At 40.7% G+C, this 26,374-nt stretch overlaps 1 protein-coding gene across 1 annotated transcript in view; it reads right to left on the bottom strand.

The window, feature by feature from the left end:
• The window catches only part of LOC122557867 (protein lin-54 homolog), a 66,042-nt gene that overhangs the window by 29,570 nt on the left and 10,098 nt on the right, over positions 1-26,374 (bottom strand). Inside the window, exon 5 of the mRNA XM_043706012.1 lies at positions 8,737-8,804. Within this exon, the coding sequence (XP_043561947.1) occupies positions 8,737-8,804 (68 nt within the window). The remainder of the gene's footprint in view (positions 1-8,736; positions 8,805-26,374) is intronic.

Genomic DNA, 26,374 nt, shown 5'->3' with positions numbered 1-26,374 from the left:
ATCGTGGTTGATCTGATAGATTGGTACCCTACTGTAAAACATTTGTGTAAGCTACATTTCACATTGAGAGCCCAGAGATTAATCACATTTATCCCCTATTTGATAATGTATGTAAAGACATCACTGAGTGGTGCTTCAAATGAGCTGCATGCTACTATTGTATTATCTGGTAGCTCAATGAACCAATTATCATTTGCAAAAAAGAGCAGATTAAGCTGCTCATTGCACAGCTAAAATAACGAAGGTAAACATAATCAGCTAGAAGGTCTGGTGTTTGATCAGTTACTTTTCTGAATGTTGGGCTAGTACAGTTATACAGAAATGTCACAGTGTAACCTCCAAACCTCATCTGAAAATAAAAACTTCAGGACTTGTAGATCTGAAAAATATAGCAAAATCATTTTTTACCCAGTACATAATTTGTTTTATAACATTCTGTGTAATTGATAATGTTTGAAGTAAGATATAAAAATATATGCAAATGCACACACCTACAGATATTTGAAGTATGAGTTTCATGCTCAGTTTATATCCATAAAATTAGTACAAAGCGATGACAGAGAGCAACTGACCTCAGTCTGTTTTAGTTGCACAATTCTGCTCATTTCTACCTTTGAAAGAAGCTTTCACAATGTGGTGTTAATTCCAGCTAGAGCAGACACAACACCAAAAAATCTTTTTCTTCATGTTCCCCTGGCAACTATCTAGTTAGTGGCACAGGCACAATCCCATTTGCTAGTACATCAGATAACAAATCTGACATGAATCTGCCTATATAATAAAAGAAAGGGATGATTTATTACAAATCTGCTTATGTTGTTTGGTTCTCATACCCTAGATGCTTAAGACTCCTTAAAGCATAAAGTAGTACTGCACAAATGTAAACACCTACGCATGATGCAGTGCACACATTTACATAGACACAGAGCATTTCAGTGCAAAACTAGTGACTAGTGTGAAAGATGATGTTACTAATGTACCTCACAAAATCAAGATGAAAATAATGAGGGCTTATATCAATTAATTATTTTTATGATCTGCCATCTTATAGCTTTCTGAGACTTTACATTGTTGAAAACAGAATACGTCTCTAGGTGTTTCTAACTGATTGGATCATTGCAAGAGAAAGAAATGAATCAATGGAGACAATTTGCACTTACAACCATTCACAACTTTCTATTTCAAATTCCATCCTCAATCCCACTTCAAACTGAGCCATAACCAATTGCAATGGATTCAATCATCAATTTAATCGACAGAATACCATCATCCAATTCTAATTGTTCATTGCATGGTAAGTAAAACTCAGAATTTCTTTAAAACTGCTGCTGCTCCACTTTTATAACTTTGGAGAAAGTGTGTCAGAAATTCCATTTACACATTTAATAAAAACCAGGTAGATAGAAGCCTCGTCATCTTTGAAAGTTGTTTCTCCAATTCTCTTACCAGCCACAGAGTGGCACCCTAGTGCTACCCTAGTGTTACTCCCTGCCACTGGTGTCATATCAACAAACACTGTGAAGAGATAGCAAATTACCAGCATTTTTTAAGCAGCTGAAAAATGTACATTATATTGCAGTTTGGTAAGTGAAAGGGATGGGAGATTTTACAACACATGCATGATATCTGGGAATACGATAAGTCATATACTATCACTTTTACATATTTTGAGCAATATTATTCCATTTCTGTACAGTCTGTAAGTGAAGGTTTGATTTACAGTATAAGGAAATATTCAGGACATTAATTTTCTTCTCTTTGGGTGCACTTGTCTTCTTCAAGGAAAAGTATTTTAATGCTGGTGTAAAACAACACTTTTTTTTAAATCCAGTCCTCGCCCTGGCTACAGTTTCATGTCTAATATTGCACAATTATCTCATGCCAGCCAATTCTCCTCAGTAAACTGATCTCCTACACAATGGCAAATGGTGCTTCAAGGTTCCCTCAGTGTGTTTGTGTTATAGTAAAGTATGGCCAATTAATAGATGTTAGGATGTGCTATCGAGGATCACATCTCCATTACACAGCTAACTTGTTTTCCTCATCCATAGACAGAAATTCAGGCCAGCTTTGTTACGAACTTCTGATTCTGTGCACTTATTTTCCCACTCTGCACCCCAAGATCATTTTCACCCAGGAGCAAAAGTGAAAATCTGCTGAATAGCATTTCATTCTCTGTGTGAGCTTACTTCTTCTCCAGGTTCCTTATTTCCCTATTTTTCTCCTCTGGTTTTCTGCACATAATACACAACACTCAGGTGAGCAGTTTGATTCAAGTCCTCATTTAACGCTTCACTCTAACCTACAGTTTCTCCCTCCCCATTGTCACATTGATATGGTTTGGAAATTGGAAATTAGATTGTGAGAGGAACAGGAAATGAAAAAGAAGAATGACAAGTTGGCTCTGTTGCCAGCCTAATTGCCTGTCTGTCTTTGCTCCACCTGCTTGGTTCAATTGGTTATGGCAGTCGCCCTGCCTTTAAAACAAAGATTTTGAAGCACTAGGGAACATAATAAGAAATTAATGACTGCACTAGTTTTCTTATTAAAAACCTGACAACAACATCCTGATGGGGCACTGAAGCATTCAAGTTGCTTGATAAAATATCATCAAACCATGTGTAACATGTTTTTTTTAATGAATATATTATCTTTTGTGACTTGTCCTTTTCTCCACTATTTTCCCTGCCATTTTTGAGGATATGAGTTCTGAGGAGTGATTTTCTGGGGCTTTCTGATCAGCAGGGACTCATGCCCATCTGAATGCACGTTGAAAACACTTGTGAATGTATTTGCTCCTGTATTATAAGCATTTCAGGTGCATTACGACTCACCCCAGCAATGTACTCAGCAAGTGACACAGCCCTTCCAATACTTTACCCAAAGGGATGTCCTGCAAGTTTATGCCAAGACAATGTGACAGCCTTGTACACTGTATATTCTGTAATGGAAAGTATCATAGTCAAATTGAATATTCTCCCAATCTATGCGTATGTGCACATTACAGCAGGGAATCAACATATCGTAATTAAGAGTGGAAATTTAGCTCAGTAGCACGAAAGACAATAATAGTGCTCCATCTGTCCAGTTAAAATGAACTAAAATTAATGTGGATTGGATCTTAAGTTGGTGCAATGCCTTCATTACTGAAGGTTTCAATGTAGCCAAGTAGAGAGAATATGGACATGAGAATAAGTTCAGCAAATCAACAGCCACAAAGGTATCCCAATGAAGTATCAAAGTGTAGTAGTAAAACAATATACATGAAAATATTTTTGAGGACATTTCAGTTAACTTCTGTATCATTACTCATAAACATCTCTCAATGCCTTCTTTCTCAACTAAAGCCTAGTTTTGATTGCACTGCCTTTCAAGCATGGGTTTACATTCTGCGATCTGCTTATTTTGGTTGTCTTGGAAGCAGATGACATGTTAATTTCATACTGCCTCCTCATTTAAATAATTTCTACATCAACCCAGTGACCAAAGCTACTGACTGACAACCAAGGGACATGTGAAGCAGTGTTCCAACTAATCTCCAGCTCTTAAAAATAGTCTGTTCCCTCTTTAATGAGAACATTTAGCAGCAGAACAATTGCACCAGGACTATCAGAAAATATAAAATGAAATTAGAGCTAACCAGTAAACGGAAGGTGAAAACAATTGGGGCAGCAGCCCAGTGAATGAGCTTTATGATCTAGTGAGGTCACACTAGAAGGATTTCACATGGAGATAGACTTCAAATTAGAGGCCGTGCACCCTCAATGAAGGAGAAACAGACTTGCACTCCAAGGAGGAGTGAAGCAAGTGGGTACAGGTGGTGAGCAGAGATCAATGGCTGGATTCTAATTCTCAGAACCCAACAACAGTGTCAATAAACTATGACTCTTTACATGGTTAAGATCAGTGATTGCATTTTCACATTATCTCTTCTAACCAACCTTTCATTCACCAGTCTCCCATTGCATTCAGTGCACCATATTCTTGACTTCTCAGTCAGCAACACTTGCTGGCACACAGTCCAAAGTTAAGTCTGAATTCTCAGAGCTGCTTGATGGTATCCATTGCAGGCTTAATTGCAGGATTAATTGCAGGCTCCCCCAGTGAAAATCAGCCCACTTGCAGAAATGCTGCAGCCATTCAGGGAGCATTGTTTAGGAGCACAATGACATTGTTATGAAGTTGAAGGCATCTACTGTATCTTTAAGAGAGAGACAATGCTGTTCTGAACTGAGAGATAACAAGCACCTGTGTATATGACTAGATGGCAATCCCAGAGTGTACTAGAAAATTGAAAAAAATGTAACATTTGGCTGTGAAATGGATACCTGAGTTTTGGTCGCTGTTTTGAAAACAGTTCGAATTTCAATTTAAATTATGCCCCAGGACACTAAAACCCAATCAAGTTCAAATTTATTGTTTTGCCAACTTTGAACCAATGAGACGATCCGATGTTGGGAGTATAATAATGTGGATATTTTGAAAACTGGTCAAAGAACAACTGCAGTAGAGAGAGGGCTAATTGCCCATCTAACATCTTGCTCTCCAAGAAATTAGGAAACACTCTCTATCAAAGGTACATTTTCATGTGAACATACTCGCAGTAAAAAGAAAGACGATGACCCAGGGAGATCTTCAGCCGGAAGAGTGAAGATACAGAAGACAGAGACTGTGTGGTTTTAAAATTAAGTTGATGTAATTTTAATAAATGTCTTATTGGAACATCCTACTGTAATAGAGTTGAAGGCAGATACTAAGCAGTTAAGAGAAAGAGGGGCCTAGATTTGTGAATAGTTTTTGTTTAATGTTCACTTTTAGAGTTAGAAAATAAATTGATGTTATTTTCTTTAAAAAGTGGAATTTGGGAGTTCTCTGTCATTCATATTTTTAACAGATTATGAGGCGAGGTGAGCTTTTTTGGTTTAATTAACAGAAAAGGTTCGCCTCCGTGTCATAACAATGTGCAAAGGCACCAAGAAGACAGGCACATGGGAACACAAGGGTGAATATTTCATTGCTGTTGTATCATTAGATGTGTTGAATGAAGATAATATAAAAAGTTTTTTTGGTAGCTTGATTTGCATTGATGGATAAATGTAGCTGATTGAAAAAATTCTACGTATCACAGCTTTATATTGGTGACCATTATTCTGAAACTGTGTGGCCTAGATTTTGAAAATTCATTCATGGGATGTGGATTCCTCTGCCTGTGCCAACGTTTATCGCCCGCCCCTAGCTGTCCATAAGAAGGTGGTAAGTGGTAAGGTGCCTTTTTTAATCACTGTAGTCTATTTCCTATAGGTGGACTCAATGCCATTATGGAGGGGGTTTCAGGACGATGACTCAGCAACACTGAAGGAACAGTGATAGATTGGATAGTGAGTGGCTTAGAAAGGAACTTGCAAGGGAAATGCTCTTGTCCTTCTGGATTCAACCTACTTTCCTCATACCAACCTTTCAGTCCTGTAATCAACATAAGGAAACTTCCCTAAACAGCCTCCATAACCTAACTTAGACAAGGAGAGCAAAATTATTTGTGATACTGTTGGTGTGTCTAATGAGCACACTGTATAATTGTAGCAAGACTTCCCTCCTGTTCTTTTCCAACCCTTTTGTAATAAAGTCAATATTCCATTATCCTTCCTAATTATGTGAGTACCTGCGTGCTAAAGGGTAATTTTTCTCTAATGATAATTCTTCAACCCTTCTTCTTTTGCTGCCTGATTTTCTACAACTACTGATATGTTTTTAATGCTTCCTAATATGAAAACAGGTATAAAATATTTGTTATTAATATCTGGTGTGTCCTTGTTTCTCTTTATTAATTCCAAAATCAACATCTAAGGAATCAATATGTACTTTAGCTCTTCCTTTTCATACATAAAGTTCATACTGTCTGATTTATATTTCTTGCTTGATTGCTCTCATAATTGGGTTTGTCCTTCTACTCTTTTTAATCATCCTTTGTTGGGTTTCTAGATTTTTTTTCCAATCTTCTAGCCTACCACAAATCATTGTAACTTTGCTGCCTTTTTGTTTCAATATGATACAATAGACTCTCTTAATTAGCTCCAGATAATTTATCCTTTTTGTTGAATCTTGCTATTCTGAATAGAATATATCTTTGTTGAGATTTATGTGAAATATTTCTTTAAATGTTCTCCTTTGCCTATCTACTGTTTTACCCATTAATCAATATCCCAGACTACTTTAGGCAACACTTCTTCACAATGTTGTAGTTAGCTTTATTTATTTTAGGACATTAGTTTCAGAGCCAGGTTTCTCAACCTCAGACTAAATGCAAAATTCAGGCATGTTATGATCACTCTGCCCTCGAAAATACTTCAGAATAATATTATGAATGAATTAATTAATCTTTCAATACACATTACTAAATTTATTTTGAAGGATTCTCTTGTTCGTTCCACAGCTCATTCTCAAGGGTACCTTTTCAAATTTAATTGGTAAAAATGATAGCAGCCAGCTCTGATTCTCTCTGCGGGATCAAGGGTTAATTGCTGAAAGATTAATCCTTCCTGGTTGCTGCAAGAATTTACCAATGTGATTTTTGATGATTGTATACCAATTGCTGATCTATGGAATTGCAATCACTACACGTCTTCACTTAGACATGATTACCCCATAGATAGCATTGTGTTATCCTGGCAAAAACATATCTTATATTACCTGTCTTCTTGTACAAAAAGTCAATAATTACCTTCACCTTATGTGGACAGACTCTGTGACTTTATAGATCCTGTGACGGGTGATGTTCTGAACTGTGACTGTCATTTCTGCCTCAAATAACCTGAAGGTGTACAATGAGAGTGAGATTGACCTTGTTCATCATTGGCTAGGCTGCCTTGAGCCAGTGGTGACCCAGATTTGTTTGAAGGAAGTGGCATGGCTCAGTGGCCACCTCCTTGTTGCATCTGACCCTGTTTGGATATTGGTTCTGGGTGAAGCAAATATACAATAACCACTTTCTAAAAACCTCTCAAGACTCAGGGTGGTCTGTGTAGAGCCCTTCTAGTAGAGTTTCTCCCACCACCAGCTCTATTTTCTGGTCATATCACAGACCAAAAACCATAGCCACCACAGGACCCGTGCCTGGGGCAGGTATTCTTCTGTCCTCATAGACTGTAAGGAGCAGTTCACAAAACATTACCACAAACACAAAGCACAGTACTTTCTAAGCTCATCTATGGTAGAATTAAGTCAAAATTACCTCAACAGAAACTTGTTGTTTTCTAACTTTTTAAGATGCTCTACTGCTGGGACCATATTGCAGGTAAATGCTGATCTTTGTTGGGTGATGGGTGAAATTATTGAATAAATCTGTGTGGTCTAAATTTAGAAATATGCACCACATTTGCCAGTATGGCTGTGTAATGTAATTGTCTCATTCATTCATTGCTCTATATACTCACAGGATCCTTATGGATCCACCCTGCTCAAACTGCTTTGCCATCTGGAAGTAGATGGCAGTCTGGGGCAGACTCCTAGGAAGTGAACAGTTTTCGACTTTCAATTTTGCAGCTATGTTTCTCCAGTGTTTCTTAATAACTGAATTTTCTGATACCAGTGATCCGCCGCCTGCATGTTATCTCTGAAATGTTTCCAAAGCTTGACTACCCCTCTCATTTCTTGGTGTCCAAAACTGCAATCAGCTCAATAAGACCACAATATATTTTTATTAGTGCTTCCTCTGAATTATATTGAAGTACTTCAGTGATGTAATTCAGTATCTTAATAGCTTTGTTATTGGCAGCTGTAAAAAGTCCATCATCCACTGCATATAACACTCCTAACTTAGAGCACAAAGAAGGTTGGAAAAGAAATATATATGTCACAGCAGTGCAATAGAGAGAAATCTTCTGTAATTAGAGATAACAATGTTATGGACAGAGTTTATAGTGGTTATCATGGTAGTATTATCTGCTGTCTAAACATATATGTTTAAACACAGAAAATCCACAGTCTGCCACATGGTTGATATGCCTTCAGATTGAAATCAATTAGGAATCACTGAACCATGAGAATTTTCCCGTTTATGCTGCAATATTGCTGTTAAAACCTTTCCCCTGAAAATTGTTACACTCCATTGATTAGGTATAACTTTTTGTTTAGATCAGGGTACTCAACCATGACTACTGTTATATTGTTGAACACCTTATTGCTTCCTGGAAAACGAATTTCATATTTGTATAATATGAAATGTTTTCATTATGATAACTGCATTTGTGTTTTTTAAATCTATGATGTAGGAGCTACTAATATCCCAATCTCTATCCAGTTCTCTGTAGATTTGCATGAAGAAATGAAGAGTAACCCTTCTATTTTACTACCTGATTCGTAGATTTGGAGAACTCTTCAATCTGGTTGGCTATTTACCCTGCTTGACAATATTACTGAAGATGGATGCCTGGAGGTTCCAGTGAATTTGTATCAAACTTAATTTAATGTCTGCAAAGTGGAAATACAAGGTGCATAGATTGTTGAAGCTTTGGGGTTGGCAGCTTTGTTTACGGTCAGCAGGGAATGCTGTTACTTTACCATTGACCATAACATCGAACCTTTGTACAGACAATGGAAAGGGAGCCTGAAAAAGCTTAGGACTTGTGCTACATTTTATAAAGTTATGTTGTTTGAGATAGATCATATGTCTCAAAGTAACACATTGCCATTTTAAAATGAAGTAACTTAACTTCATAATAAGAGTTTTTCTGACCTTACCTGTTGTATGTTCAAGCTTGAGGATTGTGGTGTTGACATGGGTAACACTTTTCCGAAGAAACCAGCCACTTGATTAAAAACAAAATTCCATTTAACAATAAAACTCTACAATGTGATACAGCTTTGCTACATAGATATAAACTGATACTTAACCCACAGAACTTCAATGCAATCTATGGATATCTCAGTTGATCTCAGAGATGTTTTGTACAAGTAAGTCAGTATTTTTGCAGTAGCCCTGTACAGTGAAATAGTACAACCAAACTACATTTTCCCCTTTTCTCCCTCTTATCCTGTAGCTGCTTGGAAGAATGCCAGCAGGTTCCAGTACCATATAAATTCAGTTAAGTTTCATTTGTGAGCCTAAAACGTGATTGTTGGTAAGCCTTTGGATTGTCGGGGATATTACAGCCAACCTTGATACATGCCCCAACCTGTGAATCTTGGTTGTCGTATTATTGACATCCAAGGTAGGTTTCAAATCACAAGTAATTACTATGGACACAAGTGAGTAAGGCCTCTGAATTAGTCATATTTGCTTCGTGGAGGCCTTCAATCTTTCAGACATTCATTGGCACAATGAGAGACCATTTGGTGTGGCAGTGCAGCTGAAAGATTTGCAAATGTTATCTTCTTAATTGAACAATGTAATGAGAACTCAGCTTTATAATATCTAGCAGTGTATAGGGACAAGATCAATATGCATTTAGAAGCAAATGGACTTCTTAATAGTAGACAGCAAGGTTTTGTGGGGGGGAGGTTGTGCCTCACTAACCCGATCAAGTTTTTTGAGGACGTGATGAAGATGATTGATGAGGGAAAAGCAGTTGATGTTGTCTACATGAACTTTAGTAAAGCCTTTTACAAGGTCCCTTGGCAGACTGTACAAAAGATAACATCATACGGTATCGGGTTAAGCTGACAAGATGGATATGCAATTGACTTAGTCATAGAAGACAGAGGGTAGTGATGAACGATGCTTTTCGGAATGGAGATTTGAGACTAGTGGTATTCCATGGGGGTCAGTTCTGAGACCTCTCCTCTTCACGATCTACATAAATGATTTGGAGGAAAATATAGCTGATCTAATTAATAAGTTTACAGGCAATACAAAGATTGGTGGAGTTTTGGTGGATTGGTGGATAGTGAGGAGGATTGTCAGACGATACAGCAGGGTATAGATCAGTTGGAGGCATGGACAGAAAAATGACATATGGAGTTTAATCCGGACAAATATGACATGATGCATTTTGGAATATCAAGTCCAGGTGGAAATTAGATGGTGAATGGCAGAACCCTTATGAGTATTGATATGCAGAGGGATCTGGGTGTGCAGATCCACAGATCACTGAAGGTGGCAGCGCAGGTAGATAAGATGGTAATAAAGGCCTATGGTATGCTTGCCATCATTGGAAGGGGCATTGAGTATAAAGATGGACAAGTTATGCTGCAACTTTTGTTACACCACACTTGGAATATTGAGCACAATGCTGGTCACCACACTTCCAGAAGGATGTGGATGCTTTGGAGAGGGTACAGAAAAGGTTTACCAGGATGTTGCCTAGTATGGGGGATTTTAACTATGAAGAAAGTTTGGGATAGACTGGGTTTGTTTTCACTGGAACACAGGAGGTAGAGGGGCAACCTGATAGAAGTTTATAAGATTGTGAATGGCATGGATAGAGTGGAAAGTATATGGCTTTTTCTCGAGGTGGAACGGTCAATGACGAGGTGACACAGGTTCAAGGTGCTGGGGTGGGGGTTGGGGGGTAAATTTAAAAGAGATGTGTGAGGCACGTTTTTCACACAAAGGGTGGTGAGTGCCTGGAACTTGTTGTCAGAAGAGATTCTGGAAGCAGACACAATAGCAGTATTCAAGAAGCACCTGGACAAATACATGAACGGGAATGGAATGGAGGGATATGGATCTTGCAAGTGAAGAGAGTTTTAGCCTGCAAGGGCAAATGTGTCAGCACATGCTTTGAGAGCCAAAGGGCCTGTTCCTGTGCTGGTATTTGTTCTTGTTCTAAACCTGTCTCACACCTCCAAGCCAAGGAGAATGTGCCAAATGGTGACCGATGTAAATTTCAGTTGGCTCGTAGAACCAAAAGTGGTGAGAATTAACTCAATTTTAAATTTTAAAATATCTAATATTACTAAAATGGTTTGAGATTTGAAATAATCAGCCAACCCTATTCAGTGGCGATTCTACTAATTGTGAAGATAAATGGCATATCTTTAAGAATCTTTAAACGTGGGTGCCACTGTTTAAGAAGGGCGGTAAAGACAAACCAGGGAACTATAGACCGGTGAGCCTGATTTCGGTGGTGGGCAAGTTGTTGGAGGGAATCCTGAGGGACAGGGTGTACATGTATTTGGAAAGGCAAAGACTGATTAGGGATAGTCAACATGGCTTTGTGCGTGGGAAATCATTTCTCACAAACTTGATTGAGTTTTTTGAAGAAGTAACAAAGAGGATTGATGAGGGCAGAGCAGTAGATGTGATCTACATGGACTTCAGTAAGGCGTTCGAAAGGTTCCCCATGGGAGACTGATTAGCAAGGTTAGATCTCACGGAATACAGGGAGAACTAGCCATTTGGATACATAACTGGTTCAAAGGTAGAAGACAGAGGGTGGTGGTGGAGGGTTGTTTTTCAGACTGGAGGCCTATGACCAGTAGTGCAACAAGTATCGGTGCTGGGTCCTCTACTTTTTGTCATTTACATAAATGATTTGGATGCGAGCATAAGAGGTACAGTTAGTAAGTTTGCAGATGACACCAAAATTGGAGATGTAGTGGACAGCGAAGAGGGTTACCTCAGATTACAACAGGATCCAGACCAGATGGGCCAATGGTTTGAGAAGTGACAGATGGAGGTTAATTCAGATAAATGCATTTTGGGAAAGCAAATCTTAGCAGGACTTATACACTTAATGGTAAGGTCCTAGGGAGTGTTGCTGAACTAAGAGACCTTAGAGTGCAGGTTCATAGCTCCTTGAAAGTGGAGTCACAGGTAGATAGGATATTGAAGAAGGCGTTTGGTATACTTTCCTTTATTGGTCAGAGTTTTGAGTACAGGAGTTGGGAGGTCATGTTGTGGATGTACAGGACATTGGTTAGGCCACTGTTGGAATATTGCGTGCAATTCTGGTCTCCTTCCTATCGGAAAGATGTTGTGAAACTTGAAAGGGTTCAGAAAAGATTTACAAAGATGTTGCCAGGGTTGGAGGATTTGAGCTATAGGGAGAGGCTGAACAGGCTGGGGCTATTTTCCCTGCAGTGTCAGAGGCTAAGGGGTGACCTTATAGAGGTTTACAAAATTATGAGGGGCATGGATAGGATAAATAGGCAAAGTCTTTTCCCTGGGGTCGTTGAGTCCAGAACTAGAGGGCAAGGTTTAGGGTGACAGCGGAAAGATATAAAAGAGACCTAAGGGGCAGTGTTTTCACACAGAGGGTGGTACGTGTATGGAATGAGCTGCAGTGGTGGAGGCTGGTACAATTGCAACATTTAAGAGGCATTTGGATGGGTATATGAATAGGAAGGGTTTGGAGGGATACGGGCCGGGTGCTGGCAGGTGGGACTAGATTGGGTTGGGATATCTGGTCAGCATGGATGGGTTGGACCAAAGGGTATGTTTCCATGCTGTACATCTCTATGACTCAATGAATCTAATATATTTCCACATACTGAGTCCTAAAACTAATACATCAAGGTTATAACAAGGTGGCAGCCTGGTCATGTGCAAAGGCAACTAAAGTATAAACAAAAGTATTTTCACAGATTTAAAAGAATATTATTCAAATGAAAAGAGACAAGCAGTATGCACAATTAAGGGAGACAAAAGATACTCAGGATTAACTAGAGGATTATTGGAGAAGAGGGTAGAAAAGGGAATAAATACAGTAGAAATGGTAAATGCTACTTTTGGATTTGTTAGAGTCAGAGAAGTGCGATATATTGCATAAGATGATGAAACATCCCCTGCAGCATGTATGAGTGGACACTCAGGATATGGGAAAAGAACTCAATGATGGAATACTAAGCTACAGTCTGCAAAATGATTCAATTTTGTTTGTATAGGACCATGCTGAGATCTCATTGTGAATACTGTCTTCAGAGATGGCCCATTCACAAGATAATCAAAGGTTTAGAAAGTTCATTTCCAGCTTAATACACATTACCTACCCAAAGAGATTTAAATAACTCATTCCATATGCCACTGTGGAACAAACATCTGAGCCATCTCTGTAAAATAATGTGTCTGGACTGTGCCTATACTAATATATTAAATCATTTAGATAGATGGGGGAGAATGAGGGAGCTCTCTTATAAGGGTTGAAATAGATGTTACACATTTCTTCCTTTCTCAGAAAATAATAGACCTATGGAATGAGTTGCTATATTGGGGCATGAGTGCTGATTCACTGAGTATAGAATCATAGTGCAGAAACAGAAAATTCGGCCCATCAAGTCTGCACTGACACTCAAGAACATAGAAAGTACAGTGCAGAACAGGCTCTTTGGCCTTCGATGTTGTGCCGACCTGTGAACTAATCTAAGCCCATCCCCCTGCAATATCCCACCATCATCCATATGCCTATCCAAGGACTGTTTAAATATCCCTAATGTGGCTGAGTTAACTTCATTGGCAGGCAGGGCATACCATGCCCTTAATCTAAAATAGTATCCCACCCCAGACCCCTACCCTAACCCTTTAATCCCACATTTCCAATGGCTAATCCACCTAACTGCACCTGCCTAGACACTACTAGGCAATTTACCATGGCCAATCCATCTAACTGGCAAATCTTTGAATCATGTATGGAAACCGGAGCACCCAGATGAAATCAATGCAGACATGGGGAGAATGTGCGAACTCCACATAGACAGTCACCCAAGGCTGGAATCGATCCCAGGTCCCTAGAAGCAGTGAGGAAGTAGTGATAAGTACTGAGCCACCACACCATCCATAACTGAGCCACAATGCCACTCATACTGAGCCACCATGCTGCCCACACTGAACCACCACACCGCCCATACTGAGCTACCATGCCGCTCACAGTGAGCCACTATGCCGCCCATACTGAGTCACCATGCTGCCCACTCTTAGCCACCATGCTACCCATACTGAGCTACCATGCCGCCCACAATGAGCCACAATGCCACTCATACTGAGCCACCATCCTGCCCACACTGAGCCACAATGCTGCCCGTACGGAGCCACCATGCTGCCCATACTGAGCTACCATGCTGCCCACACTGAGCCACCTTGCCGTCCACACTGAGCCACCATGCTGCCCATACGGAGCCACCATGCTGCCCATACTGAGCCACCATGCTGTCTATATGGAGCCACCATGCTGTCTATATGGAGCCACCATGCTGCCCACACTGTGCCACCATGCCGCCCACACTGAGCCACAATGTCGCACATAATGAGCCAACATGCTGCCCATACTGAGCTACCATACCGCCCACTCTGAGCTACCATGCCGTCCACACTGAGCCACCATGCCGCCCACACTGAACCACTATGTCGCTCACACTGAGCCACCATGCCGCCCATACTGAGTCACCATGCCGCCCATACTGAGTCACCATGCTGCCCACACTTAGCCACAATGCTACCCATACTGAGCTACCATGCCGCCCACAATGAGCCACAATGCCACTCATACTGAGCCACCATCCTGCCCACACTGAGCCACAATGCTGCCCGTACGGAGCCACCATGCTGCCCATACTGAGCTACCATGTCGCCCACACTGAGCCACAATGTTGCCCACAGTGAGCCACCATGCTGCCCATACTGAGCTACCATGCCGCCCACACTGAGCCACAATGTTGCCCACAGTGAGCCACCATGCTGCCCATACTGAGCCACCATGCTGTCTATATGGAGCCACCATGCTGTCTATATGGAGCCACCATGCTGTCTATATGGAGCCACCATGCTGTCTATATGGAGCCACCATGCTGTCTATATGGAGCCACCATGCTGTCTATATGGAGCCACCATGCTGTCTATATGGAGCCACCATGCTGTCTATATGGAGCCACCATGCTGTCTATATGGAGCCACCATGCTGTCTATATGGAGCCACCATGCTGTCTATATGGAGCCACCATGCTGTCTATATGGAGCCACCATGCTGTCTATATGGAGCCACCATGCTGTCTATATGGAGCCACCATGCTGCCCACACTGTGCCACCATGCCGCCCACACTGAGCCACAATGTCGCACATAATGAGCCAACATGCTGCCCATACTGAGCTACCATACCGCCCACTCTGAGCTACCATGCCGTCCACACTGAGCCACCATGCCGCCCACACTGAACCACTATGTCGCCCACACTGAGCCACCATGCTGCCCATACAGAGCCACCATGCTGCCCACACTGAGCCACCATGCTGCCCATACTGAGCTACCATGCCACCCACACTGTGCCACCATGCTGCCCATACTGAGCCACCTTGCCGCCCACACTGAGCCACCATGCTGCCCGTATGGAGCCACTATGCTGCCCATACTGAGCTACCATGCCACCCACACTGAGCCACTATGCTGCCCACACTGAGCCACCATGCTGCCCGTATGGAGCAACCATGCTGCCCATACTGAGCTACCATGCCGCCCACACTGAGCCACAATGTTGCCCACAGTGAGCCACCATGCTGCCCATACTGAGCCACCATACTGCCCACACTGAGTCACCATGCTGCCCACACTGAGCCACCATGCCGACCATACTGAGCCACCATGCCGACCATACTGAGCCACCATGTCACCCATACTGAGCCACCATGCTGTTTATATGGAGCCACCATGCTGCCCGTACTGAGCTACCATGCCACCCACACTGAGCCACTATGTCGCCCACACTGAGCCACCATGCTGCCCACACTGAGCCACTATGCTGCCCACACTGAGCCACCATGCTGCCTGTACGGAGCCACCATGCTGCCCATACTGAGCTACCATGCCACCCACACTGAGCCACTATGTTGCCCACACTGAGCCACCATGCTGCCCATACTGAGCTACCCTGCTGCCCACACTGAACCACTATGTCGCCCACAGTGAGCCACCATGCTGCCCATACTGAGCTACCATGCCACCCACACTGAGCCACTATGTTGCCCACACTGAGCCACCATGCTGCCCATACTGAGCTACCCTGCTGCCCACTCTGAACCACCATGCCGTCCACACTGAGCCACCATGCTGCCCATACTGAGTCACTGTGCCACCCACAATGAGCCACCATACTGCCCATACTGAGCTACCATGCCGCCCATACTGAGCCACCATGCTGTCCACGGTGAGCCACCATGCTGCCCACACTGAACCACTATGTCGCCCACACTGAGCCACCATGCTGCCCATACTGAGCTACCATGCCGCCCACACTGAGCCAACATGCTGCCCATACTGAGCCACTATGCCGCCCACAATGAGCAACCATGCCGCCCACACCGAGCCACCATGCTGCCCACACTGAGCCACCATGCTGCCCACACTGAGCCACCATGCTGCCATACTGAGCCACCATGCTGCCCACACTGAGCCACTATGCTGCCCACACTGAGCCACCATGCTGCCCATACTGAGCCACCATGCTGCCCACACCGAGCCACTATGCTGCCCATACTGAGCCACATGCTGCCCACACTGAGCCACTATGCCGCCCATATGGAGCCACTATGCTGCTTATAACTGCGCCATGGTGCAAAGCATATCTTCAAAGAAAAACTGGATCTGTTAGATCTGTTTATTTTTCACCCATGCCAGGAGATTACATGAGTGCACATGGATGGGGAGTGTTACTCTTGAAATATAAGTCATCACAACAGTGTGGGATAGACTCGATAGAGTAGCTAATCATCTCCTGTACTCGAAAGAAATTTAGCCTAAGTTATATAAAACACTGATTAGATCAGACCTGGAATATCCTGTTCCTCCTGTCTTAGGAAGGATAAACTTGCCATGAAGGGAGTTCAGAAGAAGCTTACCAGACTGATTCCAGGGATGGTGGCAATGTACAATAAAGACAGATTAAGGAGACCGGACCTATGCTCTTCAGTTTAGAAGAATGCAATGCAATCTTATAGAAACCTAGAAAATTCTTAAAGTGGTTGACAGAGTCAATGCAGAAAGAATATTTGCCTTGGCTGTGGAGTCTAAAACTAGGGGACATGGCCTCAGAACTAAAGGCAAATCATTCAGGACTGGGGAAAAAAATATTAGGATTCTTTGAGGATGTAACAAGAGGAAGGATAAAGGGAAACCAGTATGTGTAACATATCTGGATTTCTGAAAGGCATTTGAAAGGTATCATGCCTAAGGCCAATTATTAAGATAGGAGATCATGGTTTTTGGGATAATATATCAACAAGGATAGAGGATTGATTAACTAACATAAGAAAGCTGGGATAAAAGGGCATTTTTAGGTTGACAACAAGGAATTAGTGGGGTGCCACAGGGATTAGTGCTGGGACCATAATCACTTACAATATATACAAATGGCTTTGGATGAGGAAAGTGAATGTTTTGTCAAGCTTGCATATGACAGAAACAGGTGGGAAGTCAAAAGGTAATGATGATACAGAGTTTACAGAGCAATAAAGACAGGTAAAGTGAGTGAGCAAAATCTTGGTAGATGAAATGTAATGGGTAAAATTGTGAAGTTGCAAAGTTACGCACTTTGACAAGAAAAATAGCGGAGCTAAACATAATTAAATTGGATGGAAAAAACTGCAGTACAGAAGGATTTGGGAATTCTCATGCATGAAGTACAAAGAGCTAGCATACAAGTTCAATGGGTGATAGGAAAGGCAAATGGAATGTTTACCTTTATTCCAAAGGGAAAGGAATATGAAATGCAGGGATGTCTTGCTAATATTATACAAGGAACTAATTAAACCACACCTAGAATATTGCGAACAGTCTGGTTCCCTTATCTAAGGAAATACATACTGGCATTGAAGGTAGTCCACAGTTTGTTCACTAAGTTGATCCCAGGAATAGAGCAATTTTCTTATAAGGAGAGGTTGAGCAGGTTGAACCTGTTCTCGAAGGAGCAATGCTCCAAAAGCTTGTATTTCCAAAAAAAACTTGTTGGACTATAACCTGGTGTTGTGTGACTTTTAACTTAGAATTCAGAAGAATGAGAGGCAAACGTATTGAAACACACAAGCCTCTTAGGGATTGGTAGACAGATGTGGGGAGGTTGTTTCCCTTTGTGGGACAGTCTAGGACCAGACAGCATGATTTCAGATTAAGGAGTTGCCCATTTAAGGCTGTAATAGGGAGGAAATTCTTCTGATGGCAGTGTTGCAGAGAGCATTCGAGGCTGGGACTTTAGTATATTCAAGGCTGAGATAGACATATTTTAATCATTAGGGGAATCAAGGGTTATAGGTAAAAGGCAAGAAAGGAAAGTTGTGGATTATCAGATTATATGATCTTGTTGAATGCTGATACAGATTCAATGAGATGAATGTTCTATTTGTGTTCTATGTCTTTTGGTCTTATGGTTTTATAACGAGGAAGATAAACCTCCAGAACAAAGTGATGAGTCTTTAGAATTGTCTGTTCCAGAATGTTGTGAAAATTTAGTCATTAAGTAAATTCAAGACAGATTGAAAGATTTCGAGTTACAGATGACATCAAATAATATAGGAATATGACAAGATCTTGATGTCAGCTATGATCTAGAATGGAAGGGGCTGATTGTCCTACTTCTGCTTCTAAATTCTATACGTCTTTTTGTATGTTCCTATGAAGAAATCATGCATGTAAGAAGTAAAGAAGGGTGAGCTCAGAAGTTTTGTATTTTGTCCTTTACTTTATTTTCTCCTTACATACAGAGACACATGGCACTGCAGCAAGCAGAAACCAAGGCTCAGGACTTGAAAGGTCACTGACCAAGCTCTAGTAGATAAAAATCAGAAGATCCAAAGTAAAAGGCGAAGGGAGACTGTGGCTCCAGACAATCCCAGATAAACAGACAAAAGGGAACAAGGAGAATGAAAGAGTAATTTTGTATAAATGTCAGGGAAGTCAGAGGGAGAAATAATGATTAAGCGTAAAGAACAAATGCGCCAGGACTCTCAGAAAATATGAGACAAATTGAAAGGTTGACACAAAGAAGTAGACCCACTCTGTATGAGGTTAGGGATGATGGAATTGAAAGGGAAACTAAACAGACAACATCAATTGGTGGGTGCTGAGATAAGAGGAGGCAAACTACTCTTAACAGACAACATACCTGCTGCTTATGTGTTTGGCTAAAAAGAGAAAATGTTGTTCTATTCACAATGAAGTTAATCACAGTATCCTAGATGACTGCTGAAAAAAAATTATATGTCTTATCTATGTATTTAATGGCTTCATCCTGGTTGTTTTTGTGTCTGTAAGAGCTATCAGAGATTTATTAACCCTGTCTAGTCTGGTTGTTGTATTTTTTTAAAGTTGTTGTAGCTTAATGCATTTGAAATATCTCTGGAGAAAATTATAGTAAGATTGTCCTAAGAAGAAATCATAACAAACACATGGTTCAGCTGTTCAAATGCAATTATTTCAGTTTGTAGCAGTATCCTTCTACATCGAGAGTGTTATAACTTTGATATTCAAGGTGCATAAAAATTAGGTCTGTCAATTAAAACCTGAAGTTTCCTTTTTCTTTCCCATGTGGCTATAAGATCCTGTTGTTGGACTGCAGTTTGAGAACTTTTCTTTGAAAGAAAAATGTTGTTGATTTGCATGAGTGTTCAGGGCGTGTGTTTGAGTGTGGAAGCCTACCAGTCTGCCTTTGTTTGGGCTAAACAGGTTAAGGTTCTTAAGAATGTGCCTTATTATATTTCAGAAGTTAAAAAAGATAATAAGTAAGTTAACTGATATGAAGAGTTATAAATAAAGTATTTTTTAAAAGATCATTTCAAGAATCACGATTACTTGCCAGAATTATGATTCCAGGATATTCTGATAAATATTTGGATTTTTAAAATCTAGATACAAAATTCATATATCTTTATAATGGTTTTTCTTTTATATTTGATCGTGTAAAGTAGGAGTTTGGAGTGATTATGATTAGTTATGCATTGGAATGATCTTGAGTTAGAAACCATGCAAAGTTTAAAGATTTGAGGATTTTGTTCCTCAGAAAGAGAATGAATTTTAAATTTGGATACTGCTAATTGCAACTTGTAAATATATGGTCTGTATATGATACAGTGGGTTCAAAGTGTTAAAATGAAGAAAATTTGAAAATATCGACTGGAGAATGAAGTTGAAAAAATTGAGAATGATGCATATGCTTGAATTGGAGATTGTTTCATGCTACTCCTTTGGAGAAACAGACAAATAGAAGTTAACTGTTTCCCTAAACAAAAATAAGATTTCATTCAACTGGATTACATATTGTGCCTCAAGCACAATTAGTCTTTTATCACTTTTGTTTAGACGTGAATCAAAAGTCCCAGAATTTCAATAATTTGATCAGTCACTTATAAGGATTTTGGAATTGTATAAATAAATTAAATTCATTTGAGTTTAATGAGATTATCTGAAAATAATAGAAAAAGATACATGATGTTGATGACTTCAGTGGATATGAAAGAAATGTTTCAGTTGAAGAGAAATAAATTACATACTGGAGGGAACCTGGTAGACCAATGATATTTATTTAAATTTGGATGAATTCAGATGCAAAAGGTGTAGCTTAATTTAGCAAATTACTGTTGAAGAAAACAAAATAAGATGTTATCTGAGATGATAAAAAAACAAGCAAGATCAGCCAGAAATGTTTGATTTTGATTTTAAATGTACTATATTAATAATTTATTGGACTGTAATTTTTTTCCAAGACATCTAAATGAGATAGGATAGTAACTGGTGGAATATGTAAAATTGTATGAGGGGCATGTTGTGGTGCAAAAGACACTTCGAGGGAAGGAGACTGGAATTGATTCCCAAACCAATCATTGACATATATGAGTACAGAGATGTGGAATTGAGTTGTTTAGGTTTCACCGCCTAATAGGCTCCCATTCTTGGTTGCATGGATAGCAATGTAAAGTGCCATTTTTGAAGGGGCAGTTTTGTCATGGTTTATTAATATCTGTTTGAAAATATTGACTAAATATGAAATCAACAGTACTTTGTGTCAGCTGAGGTGTGGTCCATTTTATCTTGCAATGAGATTGGTACTTTACTGTCAGAAACGCCACACATAGTGTTAACCCCAGCTCTATGACACCCATTCTTTGTTTACTAACAGAAAGGTCAGAGCAGATCTGCTAACTGCTTTGTTTCAGGTAAACCTCCAGATTCATGGCAGCCACTGGGTAGCAGTAACAGTCTCCTGGTAGTACTAGCAGCCTGAGAGATGCCCATTGTGTACATTGGCAAGAGTACCTGCTTGCATTCTGGGTAGAACATGTAACCACCCTATGGAGAAAAAAATAGATAACTGCTAAAGGCACCCAGTGATTCAAGAGTTGTTGTTGGAACTGTAAGCTCAGTTAGCTGGAATGTTAGTTTACGATTTAGTGTGAACAGTACATGTTCAATTCATGCACCACTGAGGCTACCATGATGTTTCTTCATTCTCAACCTTTCCTGTCACCTAAAATGCATTGACCCTCAGGTATTCTACCACTAGCCACCTTTTTCAAATGAGAAAACAGCCCTATGTTCGCCTGAGACTATGCAACTTATGGGAATGATTACAATTTCACTAAGATGGACTAATTTTGTCTTCCTTTCAACATGAACCATTACTTGGAGAACTATATTGTTAAGAACTGTACATTCACAGTATTAATTGGTTGGGATGTTCTGATGTAGGATGTTTTAATGTAGTAATATAAGGTTTTTGGAAGTTGACACAGTGTTTACTGTTGTGTTGCTGCCTTAAGAGTAGCATAAGGATGGGAAATCCAAAGATGATTGTTATGTGAATACATTAGGAATAACCTATAAGTTAACTAGTTAAAGGTCAACCAGTTAAAGGTCAACTGTGGTTAACACCCTGAATTAATTGCCTGGGTAGAGCATAAATTTAATCATCTGATTTCTGACTGGAAGAATCATATAGCTCTTGGGTTAAGGAGCTATAAGAATAGAAAGAAACAGAATATGTTTTGGTCACACTAATTCAGTCCTAAATTCAAGACACATCTTGAGTATAAACAATCATAGTTCATGAGCGGTCTAATGAGTGCTAAGGGCTTGGACAGAATACACACTCATAGTCACAGGTTTATAAGAAGCACAGCTAGTAAAAAGGTTCACTCAATTTACTGTTTCAAAACATAATTGATAAAATAGAATTAGATGGTGAGAATATCCATTTTGGAATGGTGGACAGCTTATGCACACTGAGGATAGTGGCCCGAATTTGAATAATCCAGAACCAGTAAACTATGCAGTATTGGTGTCTCACCCAGCTCAGAGAAATGGTGCAGTCATATCCCATCCAAACAAATTGTAAAATTGCTTCCTAGTTTTTGATGGGATTGGTACTACCATAACACCAAGCACCCAGCCTCATACTGTGCACCAAGTTGAAGTTAAAAGATCTGACTATGTTATGTACAATGACATACTACCACATGCAGTCTCAGAAGAAGATAGTTTAGTGAGAAGTAACTTGGAGGACTAATTAGATCAGATTCACTACAGTGTGGGAACAGGCCCTTTGACCCAACAAGTCCACATTGACCTTCTGAAGAGTAACCCACCTAGACCCAATTCCCTCTGACTAATGCACCTAACACTATGGGCAATTTAGAATGGCCAATTCACCTGACTGGCACAAATTTGGATTGTGGGAGGAAACCAGAGCAAACCCACATAGACACGGGGAGAATGTGCAAACTCCACACAGACAGTTGCTCAAGGCCAGAATCGAACCAGGGTCCCTGGTGCTGTGAGGCAGCAGTGCTAACCACTGAGCCACCATGCCGCCTAAGACAATATTGCTAAGAACTGCATTTTCATAGTATTAACCATTTCAGATGTACTGATGTTGAAGGGTGCAGCACCCCTCAAGTTGAGGTAATATGTTCTCATAGAGTACAATATGACCTTGAGATAACCTGGGAATTTAACAAAATTAAGGCAGAGGCCAATGTATCATGGAAGTAATTGATGCCAGCAATAAACCAACACAGAACTTATCATTTTGGGGGAGAATACTGTGTAAGAGCAATCAAAGTTTTTAAGTTACACGAATAAAATCTGTGAGATACCCAAACTAATCTGCTTTAGTCTTGAAATCTGGGTACAGATTGGATTCAAGCAACTTATCAACATCTGCCACCTAAGCTCTATGGCCATCGGGGTGACCTCCAGGATGATGTCACAATGTTCAACCATGAAATACGACCTCTGCCGGAGCACCTACTGAGACACCACAAAGACATTGATAGATCTCCTTTGATTTCTCCAAACTGTGGCAGAAGTATTGGATAATTTTAAAAAAATACATTGAGAACATCATTTTGTTGCAGGATTTGAGGAACTGTGCACTTAGTGTTTACTCCATCTTTGGATGCAGATCATTTGTGAATAATCGTACAACTGTAATCATTTTGTAGCTGCCTCCTGAAGCCTATGGCTGAACATAGAGACAGCTGACTCAGTGGCTTGGCAATGCTAAGATCAAACAAGCAAGAGCAGGGTGCTATGCTTAAAGGGACTCAGTTGTAGGCAATAAAACCCAGGCTCCAACCTATCAGTAGAATACAGGTTGAACAGTGTGAAGTGCAAGTTAAGAGCATAGGGATGTGAGACAGCTGCAGAGCCCAGAGATTCTCACTACATCCTTAGGAAAGTGTATCCTGGTAGGTCACCTCCTGGCTCGGAGTTCTGTCCAGTGCCATCAGGCAGGACTTGGTTGAGAAAATTGATTAAGATTGATACTTAAATGCATATTAATGGACAAATGTAGCAATGAACAGTTTTTCAAAGCATGATGGGCAAAGCAGCTGAGACTGTAAAAATGGTACGATGAGTTTCCATTGCCATGGGACCCTATCTAAGAATGTATGTTGTAAAGGGTAATGACCTTTGCAAGGTTGAGTAACAACATTGAGGGATAAGGGAATAGATGGGGAGATGTTCAGCCACTGCAATAATAGTACTTCAAAGAGTAATTGAAAAGATGAAAGGAACATTTGCAAAGCTGGCATTGTTTTGTTCATTCATAAACATTTGTGATGTAAGTGCTAAGATAATCAATGACAAGTGACCTGTAAAAACATTGAAATGAAATGTGAGAATTAAGACTTAAACATTGCTAAGAGTTTGAAGTTTTTCATCTCGCATCCATCAGAATCAAGATACAAGAAATAAACTTAAAAAAAATGAGACTTTTTTATTTAGAATGAGAAACGATGTTGATTCGTTGGGCCATAACTGACACAGAGACGCTGCAAGACAGTTAACTGTCAAACTCAATTCTCAGACCAGGCAAGGAGATTCTGATTGGTCAGCTATTTAGAGTCATAGAGATGTACAGCACAGAAACAGATTCTAAGCTCAAACTCGTCCATGCCAACCACATATCCTAAATTAATTTAGTCCCATTTGCCAGCACTTGGTCCATATCCCTCCAAATCTTTCCTATTTATGTACCCATCCATATGTCTTTTAAATGTTGTAATTGGACCATCCTCCACCACTTCCTCTGGCAGCTCATTTCATACATGCACCACCCTCTATATGAAATAATTACCCCTTAGGTCCCTTTTAAATATTTCCCCTCTCACCTTAAACCTATGTCCTCTGGTTCTGGACTCCCCTATCCCAGGGAAAAGACCTTCTCTATTTCCCCTATGCATGCCCCTCATGATTTTATAAATCTCTATAAGGTCACTGCTTAGTCTCTATGGGGATGCAGCAGAGTTTGGCTATCTTTTGAAAATGATGTAATGTATGTACAAATTCCTTTGCCAACATAAAACAGGGTCCATTGTATTTATGCATGGAGCTTTTACAACCCACAAATGCACCACACTGCAAGCATGGCTCATGACTTTAAGTTGGCTTCTGGTATAACTGTTAGCACAGCCAAGAATATTTTATAAATGAGTTCTGATAGCAGAATCACTCAAGTGGTAGATATACTTTTCTGAGGTTTGTCAGCCCACACGTCATGCTGTCAGCTGTGAATAGTTAATGGGATGTATTGTGTGAAAGGTCAACCTGCCATAAGGAAGGAGAGGATCAAATATGAAGGTCGGCTAGCCAGTAATATTAGAAATGATAGTAAAAGTTTCTTTCAATATATAAGAAACAAACGACAGGCAAAAGTAGACATTGGGTCACTTCAAACTGATGCTGGAAACCTATTGATGGGACATAAGGAAATAGCGGGAGAACTTAATAAGTACTTTGCGTCAGTCTTCACAGTGGAAGACATGAGTAATATCCCAACAATTAAAGGGAGTCAGGGGGCTGAGTTGAGTATGGTTGCCATTACAAAAGAGAAAGTGCTAGAAAAGCTAAAAGGTCTTAAAATTGATAAATCTCCTGGCCCCGGTGGGCTACATCCTAGAGTTCTGAGGGAGGTGGCTGAGGAAATAGCGGAGGCGTTGGTTGAGATCTTTCAAAAGTCACTGGAGTCAGGGAAAGTCCCAGATGATGGGAAGATCGCTGTTGTAACCCCCTTCTTCAAGAAAGGATCAAGATAAAAGATGGAAAATTATAGGCCAATTAGCCTAACCTCGGTTGTTGGTAAAATTCTAGAATCCATCATTAAGAATTTAGGTTTCTAAATTCTTGGAAGAGCAGGGTCGGATTAGAACAAGTCAACATGGATTTAGTAAGGGGAGGTCGTGTCTGACAGACCTGTTGGAATTCTTTGAAGAGGTGACAAGTAGGTTAGACCAGGGAAACCCAGTGGATGTGGTCTACCTAGACTTCCAAAAGGCCTTTGATAAGGTGCCACACGGGAGGCTGCTGAGCAAGGGCCCATGGTGTTCGAGGTAAGCTACTGGTATGGATTGAGGATTGGCTGTCTGACAGAAGGCAGAGAGTTGGGATAAAAGGTTCTTTTTTGGAATGGCAGCCGGTGACAAGTGGTGTCCCGCAGGGTTCAGTGTTGGGCCGCAGCTGTTCGCATTATATATTAATGATCTGGATGAAGGGACTGGGGGAATTCTAGCGAAGTTTGCCGATGATACAAAGTTAGGTGGACAGGCAGTTAGTACTGAGGAAGTGGGGAGGCTGCAGAAGGATCTAGACAGTTTGGGAGAGTGGTCCAGGAAATGGCTGATGGAATTCAATGTGAGCAAATGCGAGGTCTTGCACTTTGGAAAAAAGAATACAAGCATGGACTACTTTCTAAACGGTGAGAAAATTCATAAAACCAAAGTACAAAGGGATCTGGGAGTGCTAGTTGAGGATTCTCTAAAGGTAAACATGAGGTTGAGTCCATGATTAAGAAAGCGAATGCAATGTTGTCAATTATCTCAAGAGGGTTGGAATATAAAAGCACTGTTGTGCTACTGAGACTTTATAAAGCTCTGGTTAGGCCCCATTAGGAGAACTGTGTCCAGCTTTGGTCCCCACACCTCAGGAAGGACATACTGGAACTGGAGCGTGTCCAGCGGAGATT

The sequence above is a fragment of the Chiloscyllium plagiosum genome, chromosome 16 (assembly GCF_004010195.1).
Source record: "Chiloscyllium plagiosum isolate BGI_BamShark_2017 chromosome 16, ASM401019v2, whole genome shotgun sequence".
In the NCBI taxonomy this organism is placed as follows: domain Eukaryota; kingdom Metazoa; phylum Chordata; class Chondrichthyes; order Orectolobiformes; family Hemiscylliidae; genus Chiloscyllium; species Chiloscyllium plagiosum.
Note: the sequence above shows the minus strand (reverse complement) of the source record. Positions and strands in the feature narration are given on the sequence as shown.